Consider the following 26,188-nt stretch of genomic DNA (forward strand, 5'->3'; position numbering starts at 1 on the left):
CCAACCGTGGTTATGATTACAAAGCGGTGCAAATCCATCTTTGAAATAGTAATTTCTGAGACAGGAAACAGCTTTACGCAGGGTTTCCTTCTCAGTTTACCAAATATACAATAAGTGAAATGATCCCAACGAAACGGAATACTTTAGCATGACTTAACACTCAGCCACACTGCCAGAAATATCTACTCCAACTGGCAATGACAAATTCTGTACAGCCTTGTTGATTATGCCTTGCTAATCACAAGGTTAAACAGCACGTCTCCATACAAGAAATCAATATGATTGCCTAGGTTATAAAGTGAGTCACTAAGGTTCATTAAGAACATACATGCTGTACTACATGTAGCTACCCAATGAGGTCAACGTACCATTTAGACAATATCAGTGCACATTATGCTGATACGTTTATTCTTGTTACCATAGTTTCTTGTCAAAGAAACACACAACATACCATGAGTTGAACTCTCCCCTGTATTGCATTGGGACTAATAGCAGGTAAATTGGGCTCACTACTGCTCTGTCTGCCATACTCTTGCAACATGTCATCTGGAACTCCAGTATGACTGTGAACCCATCTGTATTGAAATAAATAAGTCAAAACGTTTACTGACAATGCTACGTTTCCTACACTGTACAGTTACTTTCAGTAATGTTAGAAGACATCTTTGCTTACATAGCTAAAAAAGGCTACTTCTGTCTGACCGTAGTGAAAGCCATTGGCAGATGTTAAGACTTACACTGATTGAGGTCTTTGGAATCATGGATAGTACGGTAATATTCAATATTTTTAATCAAAGTCTTGCCAAAATGGTTTGACACCATGCATACAAGGATGTCTTGCATACACTGTAGCTGTGTTTATTACTGTTTTTAACTCCATGACGAATAACATTAGTGCTTTAAAAGTATATTTTTATGGAAACTGTATCATGCTGTAAATGTTAAGGGGCTCAGCATTTCAACCCCATCACAACTGGCAAAGGTAGCTTCGATGACTTTTTAGTTTATATTACTGAAAGGTTATAAAAACAAACATTATTTTGATAGTATGCTTTGATATGATAATATCCTCTGGGGAGGTGCCTTGAACAAATCAACATCTCTGCCCAGTGCAATCTATTCCATAGTTGTGTTTCAGAAGTGATAACAGAAATGAGTGTATGTACAATAGCAGATTAACAGGAACTTATGATTCAAATTGGTCAGGTGCAAACCACAAACAGACCAAGATGAAGCACAGACAAATATGATACTAGGTCTCAGTGTTTAAAGACTACAATATTATCATCATCGTACAAAGTAGGATTAACGACCAAATATCAGGAACATGATAATTGACATTTATCCATAATAAAACTCACTCCAATGTTCTAGCATCTTTGTGTTCTTTCTCCTTTCTCTGTGCTGCCATTGTATTTTGGATCTCCTGTTCTCGAGCTGCATAGTTCAAGGCATGAAAAAGAAAAAGAAAATACAAAAAAATGTCATGTTTAACAGACATAAATAAACATCTTAGCTAAACCTTGATTACAATTAATTATTTCAAGATGAAGGTACCTTTTGTTTCAAAAACTGTTATTGACATTTTGAGAAACACCAAACTGATGGCATGGCAAAACTCCTGGACAATTGAAAACAATTCAAACAAGACAATTCTGAAAAATTGTCATGTTTCACTGAGATAAATGACTCCTTTTAGATTTCACTGCTTTCTTCCTTGTCCATGTCTCTACAGCTACAAAATGTTCAATATCTAGACATGCTACTGTAGATACCTTGGAAGAACTCCTGTCTCTGTACACCCCTTTTAGGAGAGGGAACCACTCGAGTAGAATCATGGACTTTCTTCATGTGTTGATATCGCTGTAAAGGATCTGTACCATAAAAGAATGCACAATATCGAAAGTCAACTGTATGGTACTAATAGACAAGAGAACTTGCATGATCAAGATCCCAAGAACCCAAAATACATGTATGAGCACTGGACACAGGAGACTTGCCCAAGAACTGGAGATCCACAGAGAGCCAAATAATGAATGTTTATGAGTGAAATGGTGAAATGGTGAGAGTAACTATACGAGTTGGTAGATGAAACATGCCATTCAACAAGGGATAACCACATGAAAAACACTCCATATGTTATTGAATGAAATGATTCCTTCAACTGCACAAATGTGAATGTAAGCAATGCATTTTAATGAAGAAATCACGATGCAATCAACAGGGATAATGGAGACAAGAATGGTGTGGATTCATTCAGGTGTAGCACAAATATCTTGCCACATCTCATCATCTCATATCTCTGATATCCTACATGTTAATGTTCTTAACAGTCGCTATCTGGTCTATGTACAGGTCAGTCATCTTTTGTTCTGCAAAGAGCATCCACTAAGGCTGTGAAACTTGGTGCACCGCAAAGAGCATCCACTAAGGCTGTGAAACTTGGTGCACTGCAAAGAGCATCCACTAAGGCTGTGAAACTTGGTGCACTGCAAAGAGTATCCACTAAGGCTGTGAAACTTGGTGCACTGCAAAGAACATCCACTAAGGCTGTGAAACTTGGTGCACTGCAAAGAGCATCCACTAAGGCTGTGAAACTTGGTGCACTGCAAAGAGCATCCACTAAGGCTGTGAAACTTGGTGCACTGAAGAGACCATCCACTAAGGCTGAGAAACTTGGTGCACTGCAAAGAGCATCCACTAAGGCTGTGAAACTTGGTGCACTGAAGAGACCATCCACTAAGGCTGAGAAACTTGGTGCACTGAAGAGACCACCCACTAAGGCTGTGAAACGTGGTGCACTGCAAAGAGCATCCACTAAGGCTGTGAAACTTGGTGCACTGAAGAGACCATCCACTAAGGCTGAGAAACTTGGTGCACTGCAAAGAGCATCCACTAAGGCTGTGAAACTTGGTGCACTGAAGAGACCATCCACTAAGGCTGAGAAACTTGGTGCACTGCAAAGAGCATCCACTAAGGCTGTGAAACTTGGTGCACTGCAAAGAGCATCCACTAAGGCTGAGAAACTTGGTGCACTGCAAAGAGCATCTACTAAGGCTGTGAAACTTGGTGCACTGAAGAGACCATCCACTAAGGCTGAGAAACTTGGTGCACTGCAAAGAGCATCCACTAAGGCTGTGAAACTTGGTGCACTGAAGAGACCATCCACTAAGGCTGAGAAACTTGGTGCACTGCAAAGAGCATCCACTAAGGCTGTGAAACTTGGTGCACTGCAAAGAGCATCCACTAAGGCTGAGAAACTTGGTGCACTGCAAAGAGCATCTACTAAGGCTGTGAAACTTGGTGCACTGAAGAGACCATCCACTAAGGCTGAGAAACTTGGTGCACTGCAAAGAGCATCCACTAAGGCTGAGAAACTTGGTGCACTGCAAAGAGTATCCACTAAGGCTGAGAAACTTGGTGCACTGAAGAGACCACCCACTAAGGCTGTGAAACGTGGTGCACTGCAAAGAGCATCCACTAAGGCTGTGAAACTTGGTGCACTGAAGAGACCATCCACTAAGGCTGAGAAACTTGGTGCACTGCAAAGAGCATCCACTAAGGCTGTGAAACTTGGTGCACTGAAGAGACCATCCACTAAGGCTGAGAAACTTGGTGCACTGCAAAGAGCATCCACTAAGGCTGTGAAACTTGGTGCACTGCAAAGAGCATCCACTAAGGCTGAGAAACTTGGTGCACTGCAAAGAGCATCTACTAAGGCTGTGAAACTTGGTGCACTGAAGAGACCATCCACTAAGGCTGAGAAACTTGGTGCACTGCAAAGAGCATCCACTAAGGCTGAGAAACTTGGTGCACTGCAAAGAGCATCCACTAAGGCTGAGAAACTTGGTGCACTGAAGAGACCACCCACTAAGGCTGTGAAACTTGGTGCACTGCAAAGAGCATCCACTAAGGCTGTGAAACTTGGTGCACTGAAGAGACCATCCACTAAGGCTGAGAAACTTGGTGCACTGCAAAGAGCATCCACTAAGGCTGTGAAACTTGGTGCACTGAAGAGACCATCCACTAAGGCTGAGAAACTTGGTGCACTGCAAAGAGCATCCACTAAGCCTGTGAAACTTGGTGCACTGCAAAGAGCATCTACTAAGGCTGTGAAACTTGGTGCACTGAAGAGACCATCCACTAAGGCTGAGAAACTTGGTGCACTGCAAAGAGCATCCACTAAGGCTGAGAAACTTGGTGCACTGCAAAGAGCATCCACTAAGGCTGAGAAACTTGGTGCACTGAAGAGACCACCCACTAAGGCTGTGAAACTTGGTGCACTGCAAAGAGCATCCACTAAGGCTGTGAAACTTGGTGCACTGAAGAGACCATCCACTAAGGCTGTGAAACTTGGTGCACTGCAAAGAGCATCCACTAAGGCTGTGAAACTTGGTGCACTGCAAAGAGCATCCACTAAGGCTGTGAAACTTGGTGCACTGCAAAGAGCATCTACTAAGGCTGAGAAACTTGGTGCACTGCAAAGAGCATCCACTAAGGCTGCGAAACTTGGTGCACTGCAAAGAGCATCCACTAAGGCTGTGAAACTTGGTGCACTGAAGAGACCATCCACCAAGGCTTTGAAACTTGGTGCACTGCAAAGAGCATCCACTAAGGCTGTGAAACTTGGTGCACTGCAATTTATCACTTGTGGTTGATGAGAATTAAAACATGTTTCATTTTCTTTAATATGAAACTTACAAAATAATAGAAATGTTTTCATTTTTTTCCTTGACATTTTACAATACTTACCAAGTGCTTTTTTCTTGTGTGTGCCTGCTCCTTTAGACAATTTCTTAGCACGCTTCATCATTAACTCTGCTGTGGTAGAATCTTTGAAACCCCTTCAAACAGGCAATTAAAAGTGGCATACATGCATTTTGACTGTCAACAAATGCAATCCATAAATTTACAGTGTAATTTAAATAAATTCACTCCAAATGAGTGAATCTAAAGTAACTGATATGGCTGAATAACTGGAATGAGATCTCCTTATGTTAACACTATATCTGAACAGGTTCATATGGTATTTGTTTGTTGGTATCAAACAAAGATTTTTAAATCACTATAAATGATGCTACAGAAATAATAGAAACACAGCATGACTGGACATTCTAAAATACCATGTCCACAGAGCTATATAAATGGAACACAAGAAATAAGAACACAAGTTGGTAGAATACTGTTCTTCACGATTCAGTTTTATGGACAAATTTCTTCCTAAGTCAAGGAACACAGCCGGTTTATTCTTGTCTCTGAAATTATCCTTCAGGTTTTTCTAGACTTCCGAACTGATCATACATGTGCTACACTGCCATGGAACTTACAATGTACATGTATTCAATGTATTCAACCCATTATAAATTTCTTAAAATACTATAAGAATGACTGTATGTTACAATGAGTCATCAGTTGCTTGGTGAAGTTAACCAAAGAAAATATTTCGTCAATGTTTTAACTTTAATGAGCTCCTATTAATGGATTACAAAGTGACAAATATAATGAAAGCATTAACACACAACATCAAACATTTAACCTCTTGCTGCCGGGGAACCCCGTTTCGAGCACATGGGTTTATACGCAGAGACACCCCGCCTGAAATGGGTCAAAAGAGCTGGTCCGTATAACAGAAGACCATATTTGGAACAAAAGCCTGCCATCATTTTTAGGCTTGCATTTTTCGAAGATAATCCGTCACTGATTTTAAACAGTATACCACTGTTTTGGGCATAGTGCACCCGTCGATTAGCACCACGGTCAAAAGTGCTCCAGGGCCCCATTGATGAGCATTGATGATGCCACTCGCATTAACTGGGGACAAAGGAAATTACGCAATACCTCACAATTCTGGGCTCTCTTTACAGGGTGGCAGGCCTGGCTGAAATATTCAGGAGTCAATGAAGGCTACCTGTCAGCTTAGAGTAGCCACCAAACAGTCATTTGTGTGGGTGTGCCCACTTCTCACCAGTAAGTACCAAGTTTTGATGACATGCAGTTTGCACTATCCCTGCCTAACTCATGGTCTTACCATTCCTGTGATATCTGATCCTGTTTGTGACTCTTGGTTGTTCTAGGTGTATCACTTGCTGGACTTGAATGCACTGGTGGGATAGGAGGTTTGCTGATGAGATGAGGTGATGATTGACTATTTCTGCTAGTGTACACATTTGCTGGAGGTATGGGTGAAGCATACCAAGCTCGTCTTGGTGGTTCAGGGATGTCATGCCGAGTAAGTGCTTGGACTGGTTGGACTTGGGTCTGAGTAGCAGGTACACATGGATGAATTCTCGGTATACTGGGAGTGTCCGATGGCAACCACTCACTATCAACATTTGCCTGTACAGACATTAACATGTCAAACGCATTTACTGTTTCAAATTCTGATTAACATAAAAATAACGTCAAGTACACATAGATGCACTGAGAAGTGTTTGAAATCACTATCGGCGAAACTTTTCAATTCACAATTTGAGATCACCTGTAAAGTACTCACACATGACACTTTTATATCCAACAACTTACTGCATTTAAGACCGACAGTGCACTTTTAAGTTTGTCTTGCAATGTTTACTGACCTTATGAAAATGTTTTAAAGCAAGCAGTGGATCAGCTCTTTACAAATTTTAACTTGTGACATACTTAACTTTTCTTAACTTTTATGTTAACTTACTTACTGTAAGTTAACTTGCAATAACACCATGGGGTGAAAAGTAGTCTTATTCCACATTTCTATTTTAAACTTAAGGAACTGTGAATGTTAATAAGGGAATTCTGACCTAATATCCGAAGAAAACAATACAGTATTAAAAAGACAAATGTGATTGACGCTTCAATGTTTATAAAACTATCAAATGCCATCACTGCATTGTCACGACTAATCCTTGGTTTCATGTCATGCATTTGATTATGTGACATAAATAATCAAGTACAAAGACTATACCTGTACCATGTAGGTACATGTATATCTCAGCAACTGTTTTATTTATGATTGATTCTGGTGCCAGGTTTCTTTGATCCAATTATTTCATCTTATTTTCTCAGCTTCTGTTGTGATATTACTTGCTTCACAAATCAAATGTGCACAGGTGCAGAAAGTTTGTTGGCATCCAGATTGCATCATCCTCACCTGGGCAAAGTCCCATGCTGCTGGATCAACCTCATCATAGAACATAGCTTCATCTTCATCCTCACTGTCATGGTAACGCACAGCTTGTCTGGCTAATGCTACCATCTTCCTGACTTTAAAGCCTCTCCACAATGCCTGTGCATACCAAGAAACAGAGACATGCAGCAACAATACCAGTAACACTTGAACTCATCAATGACTACTGATAATAATCAAGATCAATTAATCAAGGTAGGTGCTACACCCTGTGCTGATGAATTGCCATGGATTCCATAATGTTAAAGTATACAGCATGGATCCTGCAATCTAAACTGACCAAGTCTGGTCTATATGGCATAGTGGAATATGAGAACATCAATAGCCTGTGTAAATTATCTTTTTGGTCAGTATTTTGCTTCATTACTTTTGGTAATAATCATTCTGGAAGTCATATAAATGAAAGGAGATGTCACATTAAGAAATACAGGACAGAATTTCCTAGCCAGATCCTTTTGTAAACAGACAGCATCATCCAGAATTCACCAATACTCACTGAAAGTAATTCCGTTGTTTATTACCATATACAAGTATGCAAGTAAAATAAAGATAAATTCTACATACATGAGTAACATTATGATCAATTCTAAACAATGTTTATGACACTGCTAACTCTGATAAACGTCATTAGTAAGCATCAGTGATAGAGGTCTCGAGACCAGTCTTGGGACCACTTTTTGCTGGTCTTGGTCTTGGTCTCGGGAGCTGTGCTCTCGGTCTCGTTCCCTTATGATCTCGATAATGTGGCTGGTCTTGAGTCGAGACTGGCAATATATAGCATAGGATCAATTACTTTACTTTACTCTGTCATGTCTGTGTTTTCTTCAGCACTGTAGATAAAACCTGTTCATTTCGTTCGCATTTTTGGGTACAGTTGATAGTTCAAACATTTGTTAGCCCACAGATCATGCTGTCAACCCTGTTAATGAATTGTTATACATGTATATCTTGGTTCGGTTGTAATTTTGTGTCTCGTTTGTTTATTTCTTGTATTGCTGTTTATTATCCTCGGTCTCCGTCCACTTTGAAGGGGTTGGTCTCGGTCTCGCAACTTCAAGTCTCGGTCTTGGACTATCCGGTCTCGACTACAACACTGGTAGGCATTGTATTACCTGTATGCGTAGAGCTGCCAAGTACTGTTTGGCATGGACATCAAGGTTTCGTCTGACCAAGTAGCCCTTCCACCGAGCCTGAATCACTGTTGCTGCATGACTAATGTACATAAAACAAATCAAAAGGTTTATAGATTCTGCATAGAACAAATCAGCAATGAAGGACATAAATAAGGTCCTGCAGTATGCAGTTTAAAGAAGTCACACCATATATTTATATTTCATTCAGTCAGTTTTTAGTGAATTTCACTAAGTTTCCAAGGGACAAAAATAATAAATGCTTGCATTTGAAGTAGGTTAATCAATACATTATACTGACCACAAAAATGTCAATATTTTGAATCCTTGTGTAGCAGGGTAAATATCCTTATATAATGGAAGTTACCTCATGATTTAAATCTGTGTCATATAACTTTAAAAACATAAAAGGACAGAAAATCTGGCTTAAGTAAAAGCAACGGCTCGAAGGTCACACCAATCAATCTTCATTCCAAGAAACTATTATACAGAGCTCACCTGTTTTGTTGTAGCAGTGACTGAGTACCTCTGTTTTCATCTATGTCTGGCCGGCAGATTACAGCAGATGTTGGACTAGGACCTACAAAATGGGTCTGATGAGATGGATCTGATATGCTTGGATGCTGCGTTACAATGGAAGAAGTTGGGAAGACATCAGGTGCAGGAATGCAATCCATGACTGCAGGTTGCATTTGGTCACATGATGAAACACCCGCAATGAATTCCATAGTCTTTGTGTGATCAACGGTAGGACTGTGATCACAAATCTTGGCACTATTAGCACTATCCTGCCTTCCTGGTGGGACGTTAACAGTGTCATCTACAGGACTATGGCCACTAAGTGCTCTTTGGGCATTGCAATCCTTGGTGTTGCACCCATCTAATGGTGTTACATTGGAAGATTCTGTCCTGTATTCCTCAGTATTTGTTTGCATTGATATATACTCATAAAAGATGGCTTCTTGACTACATGGTAAAGCATGTTGAATCTCTGCCAAGTCAGCAGTCTCATGCATGCATCGATGTGCAATTGCTTGCTCCAAACTACACTTCATATAGGCATCTCGTACTTGGTGCACTTGTAGGATGCTACTAGCAGATTTTCCCATTATGGACCTACGGATGTAAAAAAACTGGCAAAAGTTGATCGATTTCATGTCTGTGCACTGGTATTTTTTATTGGCAATGTCATCAAAGTAACCTACATCAAGATAAAACCATATTTTAATGTTTGTCAAAATCACAGGTGGTTAGATGTAAAGAAATGCGATCTCCATGACATGGCTTGGTTAGATGTACATTTGGAGCCAAGAGCACCTTGTAAGAAAATGTTATTGCTCAATTAAAGGTAATCACAACTAATGCAGATACTCACATGTCCTATTTTGACAGGTTTATCAATAGTCTTTCATTTCAACAACTGACGTTTTTCAGAGAGTTGTCATGTAGTTGTCCATGTTTTTCAAAGGCATGGGAAATAATCCTTGTTCCAGAGTTTTCTTTGTTAAATCTTGCTCAAAATATTTTATATTACCATCAAGTCACTGTCATACTGTTACGTTACACTTATGAAATAACAGGACGAAACTAAAAAATGGCTGCACTGTCAAAATTGCAGCTCCAGCCCGGGAATTCCCATGAGACTTAAAGAATGTCATGACCACGGATGATTACCTTAAAAGGGCGCAAGAAGTCAACATGATAGAGATAATTCAACAAACAAGAAAAGGGAAACAAACCTAAAACCTACAAACCTGACATTAGTTGATGAAACCCCAAAGCCCAGTTTAAGGTTGGACTGACATTTCAATAATGGTCAATGTCAGTGGAAACATTTCAAAGATGGTCAATAACTTACGCAGTATGCTGTTGATATGTTGTTCGTAGTTTATCCTGGACATGCAACTGTGACAAACACATTCGTTCCAATGGAGTCCTTGCAGAGGGTATAGACACAGGCTTCATGACAGCTTCATGATCAAGTACATGCAACCACGTCAAAGTACCCAACACAGTGCACCTGTCACAGAAACAAAGGTTTGTAGTCTTTCATAGGATAGGAAATTATGATACAGTGGGCAATTTCTTCACGTGACTAACATGAATACCACCACATACATGTACCTCAGTAACTATGTAATGGTGTGTGCTGCATTATGCTGAAGTGATGCACTTAACCTTTTGAGAGAAGCATTTGATGCTTACATTGTTCCAAGATTGCAAGCAAGGCCTGTAATTGAATGTGAACTCCTGCCCTCTGATGGTAAGGGAAGCATCCTACATGTACTTGGCTGAAAGTCTCTCAGCTTGTTTATTATTACTGAGAATTCTCCTATCAGACATGAGATTGAGAAGTTGCAAGCTGTATTTCAAGAGCACACATGCCTTGAATAGAAACCTTGAATAGAAACCCTCACACATGCATCATATATATGTGACCAGCTCCACAAAAATGGTATTATGGGACATTTTTTCAAAATGAGTTACATACATATTTGCTTTAATCTGGTGTAGGTTTGAACCTTGTGGCATTTTGCAATCTGGAGATATATCGATTTTTGCATAATCAAAACATACACATACAGAAATGCTTTCAGAGATAAAGCCCTTTAAACACAGGAAGTGGAAAAAGAAATCAGCCAAGAAGAAAGTCTCTTAAAACCCATTACAACAGTTAAATTTCTTGTATAAATTGTGAAAGTACTGATCTAATAGAAGCCAATAAACCAAGAAGTAAAAAATCACCCTCTCCACATTAAAGAGCCCTTGGCGTGAAATAACACAGCGTCCCTTAATACCCATTTTTGCAGCGGGTCACATACATGTATATATAGGCCAATTTCAATGCAATGCAGTACATGAAAGACACAGTCACTTCTACAGAGTTGATATGTTCAAATCTGATTCCTATAAAATAAACTCTCCACAAATGGTGCAACAGGATGTTTCCACACATTCTTGTTTTGTTCAAAACCAACATGCCACAGCTTACCTGTATTGATCTTCCTGAGTGACAGGGTTACCCTCAAGACACAAGTCTTGAAGTTGATAACATTCCCTCAAAGCCTCAACAATCACATTCATATCTGCAAGTTATTCCAACAATAAAGAGGGTAAGTCAAAAGGGCAGAACACAAAAATGATTAAATGTTCAGGAAATTAACAGTAACATAATGGAAGGACGTACAGAACAACCTCTTTAGGCAATGTCATAAAATGGCATGATTGTCAGATTCTGATTTATGACTGTGTTTGGACTAGTACAATGATTAAATGAATTACATGTAAATATTACCAAAGACGTGCAACAGGTCTCAGTTGCTGTTAGAAATTTACACGAATAAGCAGGTAAACTAATGAAAAATGATGTCATCTCAAAGAGAACAGAATCTTTCATTCTCAGAAATACGGCTCGCATCATAAGTACATAAGTCTATGGAAAGTTTTCCAGTCCAGTGAAAAAAATGGATTGCATTATTATCTTCAAAGCGTACCTGTACACCAGAATGTTTTGACAACAGGGTTGAGCATCATACTGCCTGACTGAATCATGTTAATTCAGTATAACTCTTTGAAAATGTTACAATTCTAGAAAGTTTCCCGGTAGATTTCATACTACATATGATGATCCAGAAACTGCACATTCCTGATCCTAAACATTAATTTCCGTCAGTTTACCTGTTATGCAGTTGTGACTGATGTCAAGTCTTGTTAACATAAGACAATACTTTATGTCTGCTAGATCAAATATGCTGAAAGAAAAAAAATAAACACTGTCAACGCAATAAATTTCATTATCTATGCAAAGCTCAAATCCATAAAATGAATCCACAATTTTCAAGAATTTGAACAAACTGCATTAAATAGACAAGAAGCATGTTAAAAAAAAGATAGATTTGTTGAATTCTTTGAATAAATCTGACAAGTGCTTTGCTACTTGCAGGGTCTTGGGTAGAAGCGACTTGCAGTTATGACAGGAACAAGTCAACCGGTGATTTTTACCCATTAATTGCTTCCTTCACAATAATTACCACAAGGCTCCACAAAATGAGTCTTGGCATTTGTTTCTCTTTACATTTTTACACTTCATTATGATGCATCAGTCACTTTGACATCTTGATAAAAGTGGACATTACATGGGTGAAATCTTTGCCAGTTCCAACTGCCTTCCACTGTGCATGATTGTGTAAGGGGGTGTGATGCAGAAGTACTGACATGCTTGCAACTTAACATTCACTCTGTATGGTCAGCCACATTTGTAAAAGTTTATGATGGTTGCTGGCAGTATATTTACCCATTTTGTGCCAAAGAGAGATGCTGCAGCATTGGTAACCAGGCCTGACTCAATGGGGTAACATGGCTGATGCTGTTGTCACTCAATCTCAGATTGTTAAGTAACACATGATCCTGCACCGGAGGCATCTAACGATAGGAGAAATAATTGTTAGTCATGGCTCCTAACAGTGAAATATTTGATGTAAAAACAATTTTGACTTCAAGCTATCAATTAACATTGGACATTCAATGCCACAAAATGGTTGTCTCCACGTACATCTGCACACCTAGAACAAGACTTGGAATATACATGTAAACGTTAATGAACTGATAACAATTAACCAGCCCTACCTCAACCAAGCTGTTACTTTCTATGTTTAATCTTTGTAACAAGCAACAAGTGTGAAGTTCTTGTACAGATGACAGATGATTATGTGACAGGTTGAGATCTTGCAGATGAACTAGCTGGCCAATACCACTGATGCCGACTAGCTGATTATGACTGATGTCCAGATGAGTAATATTGGTCAGAGATTCCAAGCCCCCTGAAGAAATCACAAATTTTGAACACACATACTGGATTAATCACAACTCGTTTTGTCACTACAGCCTCCACAAAGGAAGCGTTTAAAGATGACTTCTCCCTTCTCATCAAGGCCATAGAGTTTAATATATGTGCTTTAAACATACATAAACACATTTGCAAATTTTGAAACAGCAGATCTGAATCTTATACAATTTTAATCTTTCCAATCCTAAACCATCTGAAACAATTAGCTTCAAAAACATAGCCATCCTAAATCCACGGTAACTAAATTCAATCATGGCAGTGAACATAACTTTTGAACAAACCTCTGGCAGAAGAAAAATGACGAAATACAATGAGAAAATGTTTGCACTTGGCAAAGGAACATGCTTAACAACTTTTAAAAGAGAGCCAAGCAGCACCCTCTGTTCCGGCTAATGTTTTTTTTGAATATTTTCTTGAAGCAAGATTTTTTTCTTATTAATGTAAGAAAGCGATTCTCAGAAAAAGGAACTAAATCTTGTTTTAAGAAAACATTTAAGAAAATAGTTTTAGCAACAGAGTATTCCTTGAAATTTTGAATATTTAATACGAGTATACGATTCCTCCTGTAAGAAAATTACTTTTTTTTATAATACCTCTTTTCTTTAAGCAGATAATTTTCTTAAAAGAAATAATTTTCTTACAGTATTAACTGCTCAATATTTCAAGAAATATTTTCTTACCAAAAATCTATTTTCTTAAACATTTTCTTTAAACAAGATTAATTTTCTTTTTTCAAGAATGGCTTTCTCACAAGAAAATTATTTTTGGCAGTGCAAGCATGGGCATTGGTAGTTGATGTATAACTGCCCCCATAATCCTATAGCCAACAACAAATCAACCAATCACCAGCCCTACTGAGTTATCAATCACCAACCCTTTAATCTACTAACAGTTACCATCAATCATAACCTCCACTAATCTACTGCAGGCCAATATCCACCCGCATGTACTATTGTCACTTATAAGAACACAAAGTCCCAAACAAGCTACTAGTCGACATGATCGTGAACAAGACTGCATCTTCCCCTGTCTCAGATGTCCCCTTCAATATCTCTTTATTGTATTTTCCTCACCTGTTCGAGTAATATTGTTTTTGCATAGCTGAACATATCTGAGTTGAGTGCATCCCTCTAGTCCATAAGTTGAGGTTAGTTTGTTGTCTTGTAGCATCAGTTGGGTAAGCTGAGCCTTGTCCCAACAATGCAGTGCTTCAACTTTGTTATGCTGTGGATGAAAAATTCCTTGTGCACTAGTAGCAACACTGATACAAACGTACTTATAATATATCCACATTTATCTTATATGCCATAACCACTACAATGCATCACAAATCCCAAGGAACTCCAAAGCTGCAAAAAGGAGCCACCATGAGCTATGCGAAAGCTAAGCCATTGTTTAACTCTTCTTGCACTGTACTGGATTAATCTCAGTTTTGCTATGTAACTGAATTATTAAACACTTCTAAATACAATCCCCTCATGTAGGATACTTTCCATGTCCTGATTAATTACATGCACCTGTTTAAATGCTAGTTATACTCCTTAATGTTGCCTTTCCAGAAGAATGATCAAACAAAAGAATCTAGTCAACACTAGAACAGTATTATAACCACTTGCTACCGGGTGCTTTTTTAAACCGTTATATGTGCTGCCGGGCCGTTTTTTCATATTTTCGTTTTTCAAAAATCTTCAAACATTCATATCTTTTTTTCTGAACGCCTAAACCCCATAAAATGACTGCCTCGTGGCGAGTCTAGCCCTCACAAGCAACTTCCATTGACCCTTCCGTTTTGCAGCCACACACCCGCTCTGTATAGAGCCCCCACTGTGTAGTGTTACATAAGGACTCATTTGTTCCGGGCCTTGGCCCAGGGTGTTGCTATACTGCCGTGTTGCTATGCAGAGCATGGGGTTGTAGGTAGCGAAGCCAAGACGCCCGTAAAACTTCAACAGGGAGTCGTCAACGCAAATGTCCCGTCGAGGAATGTAGACAGTGGCAAACTTCTGAGCAAGATGGTCGACGACTGGGCGCACTTTGAAGAGGCGGTCAGCGCAGTCCTCCAGCATGGCAGTGTTATCGTTGAAGTGCAAGGACTGCAGGATGGCAAAGAAGCGATCTGGGGGCATGACGGACGGGAATAGGCTCATCTTCAGGGTGGGTGGTGGGGTGCTTCGCAATGCCCGTCATTATGCAAAGGCCCAGAAAGGCCTTCAGTTCTCTAGTGTTCAGATCAGTCCATGATCGCATGTGCTCCGATGTCGTAGCGGGCCTCTGCAGGGCATACCGGTTGGTCTCTTGCACTATCTTGTTGTAGAGAACGTCATCAAAAAACAGCTCAAAGGCTTCACTGCAGGTCGAGCTGCGATGCAGGTGGGGATCGACGGCACCACCATTACTTTAGGGGTGTAAGGTCTTTATCTGTCCACCGGAACGGTGCGGCACTGCTGCTGGTCGACGCGGCGTCTGTGTACGGGACTGTCTCTTGCGCTTGGCATATACCACCAAGGGTACATTACTGTCAATTTCTGTACTTGACTGTACTTGAGCAGGTGACGGCGGTGATGAAGACGAAGAACCTTTGTCTGAACTGAGATAAAACTCACTTTCACTGGAAGAACCGGACTCTCCGGATATAACTTCAGCCTTGTTGTCTGTGCTCTGAATAACACGATACCCAATATGAACACATGTAGCCACTGCACGGCGATTTTATTCTCAAGCAGCGAGGGCCGAGCCCTGTCTGTCAACGTGGCAAGGGGCAGCAGCGCCGGGCCGGGTCATTCATGGGGCGCAGGTGCATAATGAGCCCGCACAGCCCGCGCTTTGTCTTCAGTGCAGTGCAGCGATAATCCGCTACGAGCGCCCGGCAGCACAAACAATAGCGTTCTGCACAAACAATACATGGATTACCTCTGCTAATTGCAGCGCTCTGCGCTGAAAGAATACAGGGATTGATTGGCAGTGCCTGGCAGCTCTCAGCAGCTTGTAATTTTATTACAGGCTTTTATAAGTTTGGTCACCCCGGCTATAAAATAAAGTCCCAATTCTCCGGCCCTAGCAACCCATTATTGCCTAAGACCAATTTATTTACCTCCAATGATGGCCTAAACTTTTTAAGTGACAGCACCAAACTTTTTAAGAAATGCCCAGCAATTTTTTTTTTTTAGTAAAGTTCCGATTTCGGAGACCCCGGCCACAAATATAAGGCCTATGCCTCCGGTACCGGAGCCCCCGGCTGGAAGTGGTTAACATTATTTGCAATTCAAACTACTTAAAGACAGTTCACCCATTCCTACCGGTCAAGAAATCACAATGTAACACAAGTTGATAAAACACCAGCCAGCAACAACAGTGGCCCTGAACAATGACATACGTGCACACATACATGCATTTCAACTCCTACGATACATTGGTAGCGGGGTACTTGAGGTGATTTCACTGAGTTTGTTCTTTCCACAATGTTGCTTTGCTACCGTACGTGATGCACTGGCCTTTGTGTTTCCAAGCATAACAAGTGATAGTGGCAGAAACAAGTCATTTAACAGTGGTTTGTGATAATGGATAGGAAAAAAATCATTCATAATGGCAAACCACCAATTTCAGGACATTATCAGCTTCAAATAAAAACATATTTTTATTCCCTTATGTGTTTAATTGTTATGATATTCATAACATTATTCTTCAAAAAAAGGTTCTTCCAATCCTCTTTCTCTTTAACCTTATTAATCAAATTTGTGTTGATGTGTATTTGAACAAAGAATATGAACAAAGCAATTAACCCCTTGACGACGGGAATTTCTTCCCGAAAGCCAACTCCAAGAATTCCAGCCTCGCTTGGCCACAAAGGCCACCTGCCAAACCGCAATGCTTGGTTTGTGGCCCTGTGTGCTCTGCATGCTTTGAATTAGAACAGTGAAAAGGCTGATTGTTCAGTGGCATGCGGCTCTACTCACGCTTCCACATTCCAGTTGCCTCTTTTCAAAGTGGGGACTATTGTGAAACTGGTGATTATGATGCAAATTCCGTCTTTTCATTTCTGGGCTACACACAAAGACAATTACCATATACACAAGAGCCAGCATGATCTGCCTTCTTTCACTTTGTTCGCTCGAGCGTGGGCCAAAAATAATAGCCGAAAAGCGGGCTGAGGATCTCAATTTTTATGGCGGGTCTAGCCGCCTCCCGGCGCGAAGGGGTTAACCTTCAGTAAATTTAATCCAAAAATTATTCTTATAACCCAATCATATGCTAAAATTTGGAGCAGTCCTTTACAAAGTGCACATGCCTCAAATTCTTACCTGAAGATCTATATATGAGATATCAGCACATTGATCGAGACCTTCAAGCAGCACGACTCCACAGTGCTCAATGTGCAGACATATAAGACGAGGACAAGTTGTCAGAGATGACAGTGAAAAAGGCGGTGAATTCTCAACCATGACTGTGGTTACCTACCATTGTTGAAAAACAAAACATACAAATGAAATAGTTTGCCTTAATTTACCATAATTGGTTTGATAAATTTCAACGACTACAACTCAGGTTGCATTGCATTTTATTAACATGTATGTGTGCTTCATGGTAGCAGTTTACTTTGGTGTCTGATATGAATTCATATCTTTAATATATTATCAGTGCACTGGAAGGAGGAATGAAATGAAAATTGGGTTTTTTCGCTGAGATTTGAATATTAACTCAAAACTGAAAATTTCCTGATTATTTGGGAACATTTTACACATTCTCGTCATACGCAAGTAGAAAACCTTAAAATGGACTTAATCTAACTTTTTGATTGTACACAATTTGTGCTAACAGCCAATCAATTGCTAATACTTACAAATACATTTATTTCTTCTCATTTGTGAATGTTGCAGTAGGAATGTTGCAAACATTCACATGTAAAGTAGTTTTGTGTAGGGCTACAATAAGATGCTTTTTCTAACTGAAAATCCTCTACCTAAAGACTTGTCATGTCGTTACCTTAACCGTTTAATGTCAGATTTTCTTACCCAATACAGCTGCTGAGGACAGGGTATTTTGCCCACAAATTCTTAACTTCGCAATTGCACATTGACCCAACCAAGCACGATGTGTTAATACGTTGACAACAGAAATGAAAAAAGAATTCTTAAGCGAGTTTACACATCTTCTGTGGAATAAATAGCGAAAAGTATGTGTGTTGACACACCATCCCGCATCAAGTGATTTACAAAATGACAAGATTTTGTACTTGTGACTTTGCAACATGCAGAAGCACGCAAAAACACTCTTCTAACTGACCTCTTGACATTTAAAGTAGGAATCAAAATTTCAAGAAAGTAAGAAAGGCTGGAGTACATGTATCTTGAGCTATGAAATATTTAATATAGACTTTCTATAATTTTCAAGAAAGCTCTCAATTTGTACAAGTGTCAAAGGGTATACCCTTTCGTCTTTCTATTACCAATACTTAATCACTTTCAAGGGTTGCAATTTAATTACTACATTTGTTTTCTGAAAGGTATCACACGGAAACAAAACCTGATTTTATTTAAAAATTGTTGATCAAAGAACTCAGACTGTTGACAAAATATATCACATCAAAAAGTAACATCTATTTCAGTATCTTACTATTGCTAACCTCTTGAACATTCCTAGTTAGCAAAACAAATATAGTTTTGAAAAAAAAATTAAGTGGAACTTAACGTTGACTGCCGACTACGTGTTACACATGTGCTAACAGGTGTACCGGATTCTGCCACTTTGAGTATACCCATAGAAAATGAAAGGTTTTGTACCATCAACTGCACACACTGGCATTGCTGATAACACAACAAATAGCCTGCCAGCAATGGCCAGGACACACATCTATTAAATGTTTAGGTTCAAATTATTGTTTTCCTTCTTTTTGCTGTACCAAATGAATCAGAGAAAAATGAGAACAAATTACCCATTCTTCCCATCCCGAAGCAGTTCAATCAATTGACAGTAATCAACGAATCTTATATATAATGTCTAAATCATAAGAGTGAACAAGTTCTTTTTTTTTCATTTTCCTCCCACTGTTAAGAAAAATAGTCCGTAACATGGTGTTTTTTTTCATGGACATATTTGTCAGTACACAAAACCCAAGGGCTCTCAAAACTGCTAAGAGCAAGTTGTCCTGATTTCTTTATACATGTAGTTCTGATTTCTGACTGTTCTGATAGTTCAATCTGATTATCTGATAGTTCAATCTGATTTTCTGATAGTTCAATCTGATTTTCTGATAGTACAGTTGATTTAGTACACTTCATTGGATCACACAATGTTCCTTATGGTCAGCACTTAGTCACTTCATTTAGTAATAATGTGGCAGGAATGGCTTAGTACACATAACATATAATACAATGCCAGCAAGTCTAAACTTTCACAAAATACAATATAGAGTATGTTGCGTAAATGGTGCAGAAAATCAAACAAGTTCATCATCCCATTGCCAACCTACCAATTATCTCGTCGTTACACGGTACAAGATAACTCCATGCCGTTGCCAACCTACCAATTATCTCATAGTGACGCGGTACAAGATAACTCCATACCATTGCCAACCTACCAGTTACCTCATAGTGACGCGGTACAAGATAACTCCATACCATTGCCAACCTACCAGTTATCTTGTCGTGACGCGGTACAAGATAACTCCATACCATTGCCAACCTACCAGTTATCTCATAGTGACGCGGTACAAGATAACTCCATACCATTGCCAACCTATCAGTGATCTCGTCGTGACGCGGTACAAGATAACTCCATACCATTGCCAACCTACCAGTTATCTCGTTGTGACGCGGTACAAGGTAACTCCATGCCATTGCCAACCCACCAGTTATCTCATAGTGACGTGGTACGGGACAACTCCATACCATTGCAAACCTACCAGTTATCTCGTCGTTACACGGTACAAGATAACTCCATGCTATTGCCAACCAACCGGTTATCTCATAGTTACGCAGTACAAGGTAACTCTGTGCCATTGCCAACCTACCAGTTATCTCATAGTGACGCGGTACAAGGTAACTCCATGCCATTGCCAACCTACCAGTTATCTCGTCGTGACGCGGTACAAGGTAACTCCATGCCATTGCCAACCTACCAGTTATCTCATAGTGACGCGGTACAAGGTAACTCCATGGTATTGCCAACCTACCAGTTATCTCATAGTGACGCAGTACAAGGTAACTCCATGCCATTGCCAACCTACCAGTTATCTCGTCGTGACGCGGTACAAGATAACTCCATACCATTGCCAACCTACCAGTTATCTCATAGTGACGCAGTACAAGGTAACTCCATGCCATTGCCAACCTACCAGTTATCTCATAGTGACGCAGTACAAGGTAACTCCATGCCATTGCCAACCTACCAGTTATCTCGTCGTGACGCGGTACAAGGTAACTCCATGCCATTCAGCCACGAGTTACAGTTTTCTTACAGAGGAATTAGAAATGAGTGCATCAAAATATATTGACCCTGAAAAACTACAAGTATCCATGAAGTATTCCCGTATGCAAATGGAAAGCCATGTGAAATTATTCATGGCAGTCAACATGTTATTTACCAAGGAGTATTTATACACTATCATTTCAAAGTTTGAAGTGTGTCTAAATGCCATTCCTTTAGCATGAAATTGCCCAGGTACCCTGAACATCAATGAATAGCAATTTATGTCAACAGTCTAAACATTTTATATTTCTACAGGTGGTAATAACTTTCTAACCAATAGGTATAAATATATGCAATATCACACCTGTCTAGTTTTATTTTTTCAGCAAATAGCCATTGAACATTTTGGTTTTCTGACTTTTTATGAGTATGTTGAACTCTTGTAGGAATCTGACTTGTTTCTACGGTTCAATTATCATGCTTTCAGATTAATTAAAGCATGCAGTACATTTTCAGTTCTGGTTCTGGTTTCCAGTCACACATTCCTCCATTCATGTGAACTCTTATAAGTAAATCCCCCATTAAAAAAAAAGCATTAAGTGGGAATGTCATCCATGAATTCCAATTCACCATCAGTAACTTTGATCACAGCAATCTGATCACAATTAGATTCATCACAGGATTTGTATTATGCCAGCAGTTGATCTACATAACTACTGCTGTTGAAAGACTGCATCATGTGCTTAGCCTTAGATATCAATACACCTACAATGTAACTGCAGTAATCAGAGATGTTGTTTACCTGCGAGAGTTGACTTCCTGGCTGTGAAGCAGCGAGCAACTGAGATGCTTTCAGAGCAGGAAGTTTATTGGCACCATGGACTCTCCTTAATGGTCGCCTTGTCTCCTTACACTCCACATCTTTAATATGACATCTGCTCCAATCAATGAGGTACATGTATGTTATTTCGGACTGGATGAAATCTTACAAGGCAACTGAAGTTCATATGTAAATATACTCATTTATGTAACATTGCATCTCTAGCAGAATTTTGATGCCTCTTTTGGTCATCTCAGTTTGGATGATTCTGTTGAAGTATCTTCAGGTTGATTTGAAATGCACATCGGTATAATGATGCTTTGTTGGTGGCCTGTTTGACTTATCTTTAATGTACAATTCCTTCTATCTTACCTGAGAGAGACACAACCCTGTATCCATAGGAGCCGTCTTGCCTCCAGGTTGGCACCTAGGGCTAGGTTTGTGTTGCTTTTTTGGTGATGGAGGTCCTCTACTGATTTCACCTTCTCTAGAATTGCTTGCCCAGCATTACACTGAGCATCACTGTCTAACACAGCTCCTTTCCTATCTGGATACACATCAATAGTTTCTGAAAGGACCTGTAGAGTTGAACCTTTCAAGATTGTAGCTGCAGCCTCTTTCTTGGTGATACATTCTCTCACTGAGTCACCTGATATTAACTTAGGACTCCCTCTATCTGCTTCCTGAGAAGAGGTACTGTTATGATTTTGCAGCTGAACATCCATACCTGGATTGGCTGGCAAGGATGTATCCAAGGTCTTGTCTGGCATGATTTGGTTGGATGTTTGTATAGAAGTATTTGCAGGTTGTCCTTCAATTAAGTCAGTATCAGTGTACTTGTGCTTTAGTGTCTGACTTTCCTGTGTTTTGGTTAAAAATACTTCCACAGATTCACATGTTGGCCCATCATGCACATCTACATGATCCACTCTCTCATTATCTGTCAGTTTTTCATCAGTAACTTTAGAAGTTGAGTTTGTCTCATTTTTAATTTTGGACAAAATTTCCAGTGTTCTTTCTTCTAATTCTCTTTCTTTCTTCAACTGTTCTTCATGCTGGTGTTTTTCTTCCTCTCTTTTCTGTTTTTCCAACATCTCTATTCTTTTCCGTTCTTGGTCTATCCTTTCCTTTTCCAGTCTCTCTTGCTTCTGTCTTTCTTCTAATTCTCTTCTACGTATTTCCTCTTTTCTCCTCCTTTTGACACAACAGAAGTAAACAAACTCAAAGAACATATGAAAAAACTAACTTACACACTTACACTAACAAGAAGGATATGTGTAATGAACCTTTTGGTGTAACTGTGTATTTCCCTGTAATAAGTTTTTCCCTGTAAATTTTTATGGTTAGTTGACTGTAGCCTGCTCCTGCAATGGACAAACAATATGGCCTACACTAATACTGATACAAGTTTAGTACAAAGCTGAACTATGAGTAATAAAAAATATGCAGTTTAACCTTAACAATCCAAAACCAGCCAAATTCCAACACCACGGTTGTTGGAATCTGTCAGGATGAGTACTGCACTCTTGTATTGGCTTTGATATGTGGGATTAGGCACACCACAAATAAACAGAGTCCACCTGTTTATGTGCACAGTTTGCGATGTACATGTAGCATTGAGTTTTGCAAGGATGTACTGTACATGTAGGTTACTAGTAAAACACCCTACAGTATTAATTAACCCCTTCCTGCCAGGGCAGTTATCAATGTTGACGATGCTGGGCTGGGATATTCATCATTTTTTTCAGTTTTCAAAATTCTTTGAAAATTCCTATCTTTATTTACTGGACACTTACAAATGTGTGAAGGACTGTCTGTTGTCAACTTTAGCCTGACAGATAAAATCTATTGACGCCTGAGTATTTCAGGCAGGCCTGCAGCCTTGTAAAAAGAGCCAGATTGTGCAGTGTTATATAACTTTCTTTTGTTAACGAACGTGGCTCTGTGTGCTGCTGACCTCATTTCAACAGGGGCCAGATTAGCATGCAGCCGCTTGCAGCGGTGCTGTGTGGCTCATTGCTGTAGTGGTGGAGTGCTTTTTACAAGGCAGGTAGCAGACCTGGCTGAAATACTCGGGCATCAATAGATGTCATCTGTCAGATTAGAGTAGCCACCAGGTGGGTGTAAACATCCAGTAAATGAAGTTATGAAGTTTTAAAGAATTTTGAAAACAAAAAACAAAGCAAAATTACCCGGCCCAGCAGAATCAACATGGATAAATGGGCCTGGCACAAAGTGGTTAAGCACTGACTCAGACTCATCCAAGTATTCATTTGACCCAAAGGCAAGTCATGGAACTGCCAAACTTGGAAATGAACACACACTGAAGAAAAAGCAAGAATTTATTCATTTTTAATTTTTTTGATTTTTGATTTTCTTTTGTAATGGAAATGTCGGCTCAAATCCTCAGACAGAAACATTCATGAGGCAGGCCAGGAGACATTTGAATAGGTTTCAGCCAGAAACGTGTGCATCAGCAACTGGACATCACTGTAAGAAATGACTGCTATAACAAACATTTTCCATGAACCCTGTAATGTTCATTATGGCAGGCTTGTACTAAGCTCACTTCCAGCAAACATACTTGTAAAGTGTAGTAAGCCCTTGTGTGCTTAGATAGTAATGTACTCAGACACTTAAGTTTGAATCCAGCACCAGAAATATTTGGCCAATGTTATGCATTCCGACTGTTGGAATCAACACCATCAACACCATCAACACCATCAATACCATCAACACCATCAATACCATCAACACCATCAACACCATCAATACCATCAATACCATCAACACCATCAACACCAACAACACCATCAACACCATCAACACCATCAACACCATCAACACCATCAATACCATCAACACAAACCTCTCCTCTTCTTCCTTTTTTTTCTTTTCTTCTCTCTCTCGCTTCCTCCTTTGCTCTTCAGCTCTTCTCAAGGCAACAATCTCCATCTGTCTATTCTGAAGCTGTCGTTGTTGTCTTTCTTCTCTCAACCGTTTTAATCGAGGAAGGTACTTCCTTCTAACTCTGTGAAAAAAATATACAGCGTGAGAACTATTTGCCATCAAAATAAACAGGAGATTTCTGTTCTGACCAAATCAAAGTAGATTTTATTCTAAAGCCTTATAAAATGAGTTGGCTTAATGACAACAGGGTGTACAATTTATGTTGCCATTTATTTTACATTGTTTAAGAATAAAAACCAAGTTATTACACGGGACACAGAATCACACATCAACACAAAGACATTAAAAACCTAACAACGGAATACCAAGAAATACACACACAAGCTTTTCCACTGCCTGTAAATATGTAGAGCAAATGCAAATGTGACCCAACCAAGTAAAACAAGTCACAAGTTACAGGTTTGAGTTAATGGCCTTCAAACAAATCTTACATAATGTAAATCAAAGATATCCACTGATTGGAGACCAAAATGTGTGATGCATCTTAACAAACATATCAGTTTACTTATAAAATTTAAATAAAATTCCTCAAACATAAGACATGTGGTCATTAATAGCAATCAAAGGCCACATTTACCTTGAAAATGCTTCACAACAATTAAGCTATTTTTGCCCGAAATAATAACCATTAACCCTGAACTAAAAGTAGTTGATTATACTTTGACAAACAAAACAGATTTCTTCATGGAATTGTTTGGTTTCACAATATACTTCCTAGATTTCTCCCCAAATGTCTCACCTATATGAGCGCACTGCAGCCTGAATGAGTGTTGCTGCTTGCAATCTTTGTCTCCTTTTAAACTCCCTGTCAGCAGCAAGATGATGTTCAAACTCTTGTTTCTCCTTTTCTGTCTCTTGGGCAAATCTCTCAATTTCAGCCTAAAATGCAAAACACATTAATGCACGGGTGCCAAAGTGTAATATCTCCTCAGCAAACAGAAATGTTCAAGGTATCATATTGTACATGTACTTTCTAGAGCTGACAACTGAATTTCAGTTGAATGCTAACAAGAATTTTAATGAATGAAGACTAGTTTGAAAACTGATACTACATACAGGACTGGAGTTTTGGGGCTTGAGACAGAAATACCCTTTCACGGTCCTTTATGGAATGATTGTATGTTCTGGATATATTCCATTTTAACATCAAACAAAAAAAACCTTTAAACTAAAAACACAAGTAACAATTATTTTAAAAATCATATACAGTGGAATGTCCCTATAATGAACATGGCCGTGTCCACACAAAATGTTCACTATAGAGGTCATTTGGTATAGCAATTTTCAGTCACTGACACAGGCCCCTGTTCTGAATTCCATCCCATATTCAAACATGTGCTGGCCTGCCCCGCAAATTGTTTTGGTATAAGGATTTAGGGCAAAAATCTACATGCAAAATAGGTTAAAAAAAGTAAGGAAAAAAACCTGTATTTTCTTACAGGTACACTGGACAGCAAAAGAAACTTGCCACTTCTGTCAAAGGCCACACATAAAAATTCAACCCAATTCAATACACAATTTTTGTACACAGGTATGCTGCAATCTCCCTTACTAATCACATGCCCCAAAGCAAGTGATTATCTTTATAACAAAGAAGAAATTGACATGTACAGCAACTTGGTTGCACAGTTACACTGGTTCCTGTTGGTAATCTATGGAACTTAAACAAATGGGCCCCGCTGGGTATCATTCAAATACAGTCGCACTAGCTAGAGGCACAATTATGTCTGAAGTCGGCAATGAAATGTCAGGCAAGCATATTTAAAAACGATCAAAACATAACGCATTTAATGAAGATTTCTTTGAGTCAAGTAACAAATGCTAGTGTCTGCACATTTATTTGCTGTTTTGGTAAT

General features: G+C 39.3%; 1 protein-coding gene across 5 annotated transcripts in view; it reads right to left on the minus strand.

Moving 5' to 3' along the window:
• The window catches only part of lrriq1 (leucine rich repeats and IQ motif containing 1), a 47,746-nt gene that overhangs the window by 5,110 nt on the left and 16,448 nt on the right, over positions 1 to 26,188 (minus strand). For all 5 annotated transcript variants that reach the window (XM_087130756.1, XM_087130753.1, XM_087130755.1 and 2 more), the window contains 19 exons: positions 25,072 to 25,211; positions 24,232 to 24,393; positions 21,735 to 22,556; positions 21,345 to 21,477; positions 17,437 to 17,589; positions 14,212 to 14,362; positions 12,919 to 13,112; positions 12,587 to 12,714; positions 11,971 to 12,044; positions 11,285 to 11,378; positions 10,151 to 10,312; positions 8,791 to 9,408; positions 8,275 to 8,374; positions 7,127 to 7,261; positions 6,029 to 6,336; positions 4,753 to 4,844; positions 1,776 to 1,874; positions 1,362 to 1,437; positions 452 to 575 (listed from right to left, as the gene is read on the minus strand). In XM_087130756.1, coding sequence (XP_086986882.1) covers positions 452 to 575; positions 1,362 to 1,437; positions 1,776 to 1,874; positions 4,753 to 4,844; positions 6,029 to 6,336; positions 7,127 to 7,261; positions 8,275 to 8,374; positions 8,791 to 9,408; positions 10,151 to 10,312; positions 11,285 to 11,378; positions 11,971 to 12,044; positions 12,587 to 12,714; positions 12,919 to 13,112; positions 14,212 to 14,362; positions 17,437 to 17,589; positions 21,345 to 21,477; positions 21,735 to 22,556; positions 24,232 to 24,393; positions 25,072 to 25,211 — 3,765 coding nt within the window. The remainder of the gene's footprint in view (positions 1 to 451; positions 576 to 1,361; positions 1,438 to 1,775; positions 1,875 to 4,752; positions 4,845 to 6,028; positions 6,337 to 7,126; positions 7,262 to 8,274; positions 8,375 to 8,790; positions 9,409 to 10,150; positions 10,313 to 11,284; positions 11,379 to 11,970; positions 12,045 to 12,586; positions 12,715 to 12,918; positions 13,113 to 14,211; positions 14,363 to 17,436; positions 17,590 to 21,344; positions 21,478 to 21,734; positions 22,557 to 24,231; positions 24,394 to 25,071; positions 25,212 to 26,188) is intronic.

Source organism: Acanthaster planci, linkage group LG20 (assembly GCF_054643075.1).
Source record: "Acanthaster planci isolate LZ-2023a linkage group LG20, COTS_SCS, whole genome shotgun sequence".
Taxonomy (NCBI): domain Eukaryota; kingdom Metazoa; phylum Echinodermata; class Asteroidea; order Valvatida; family Acanthasteridae; genus Acanthaster; species Acanthaster planci.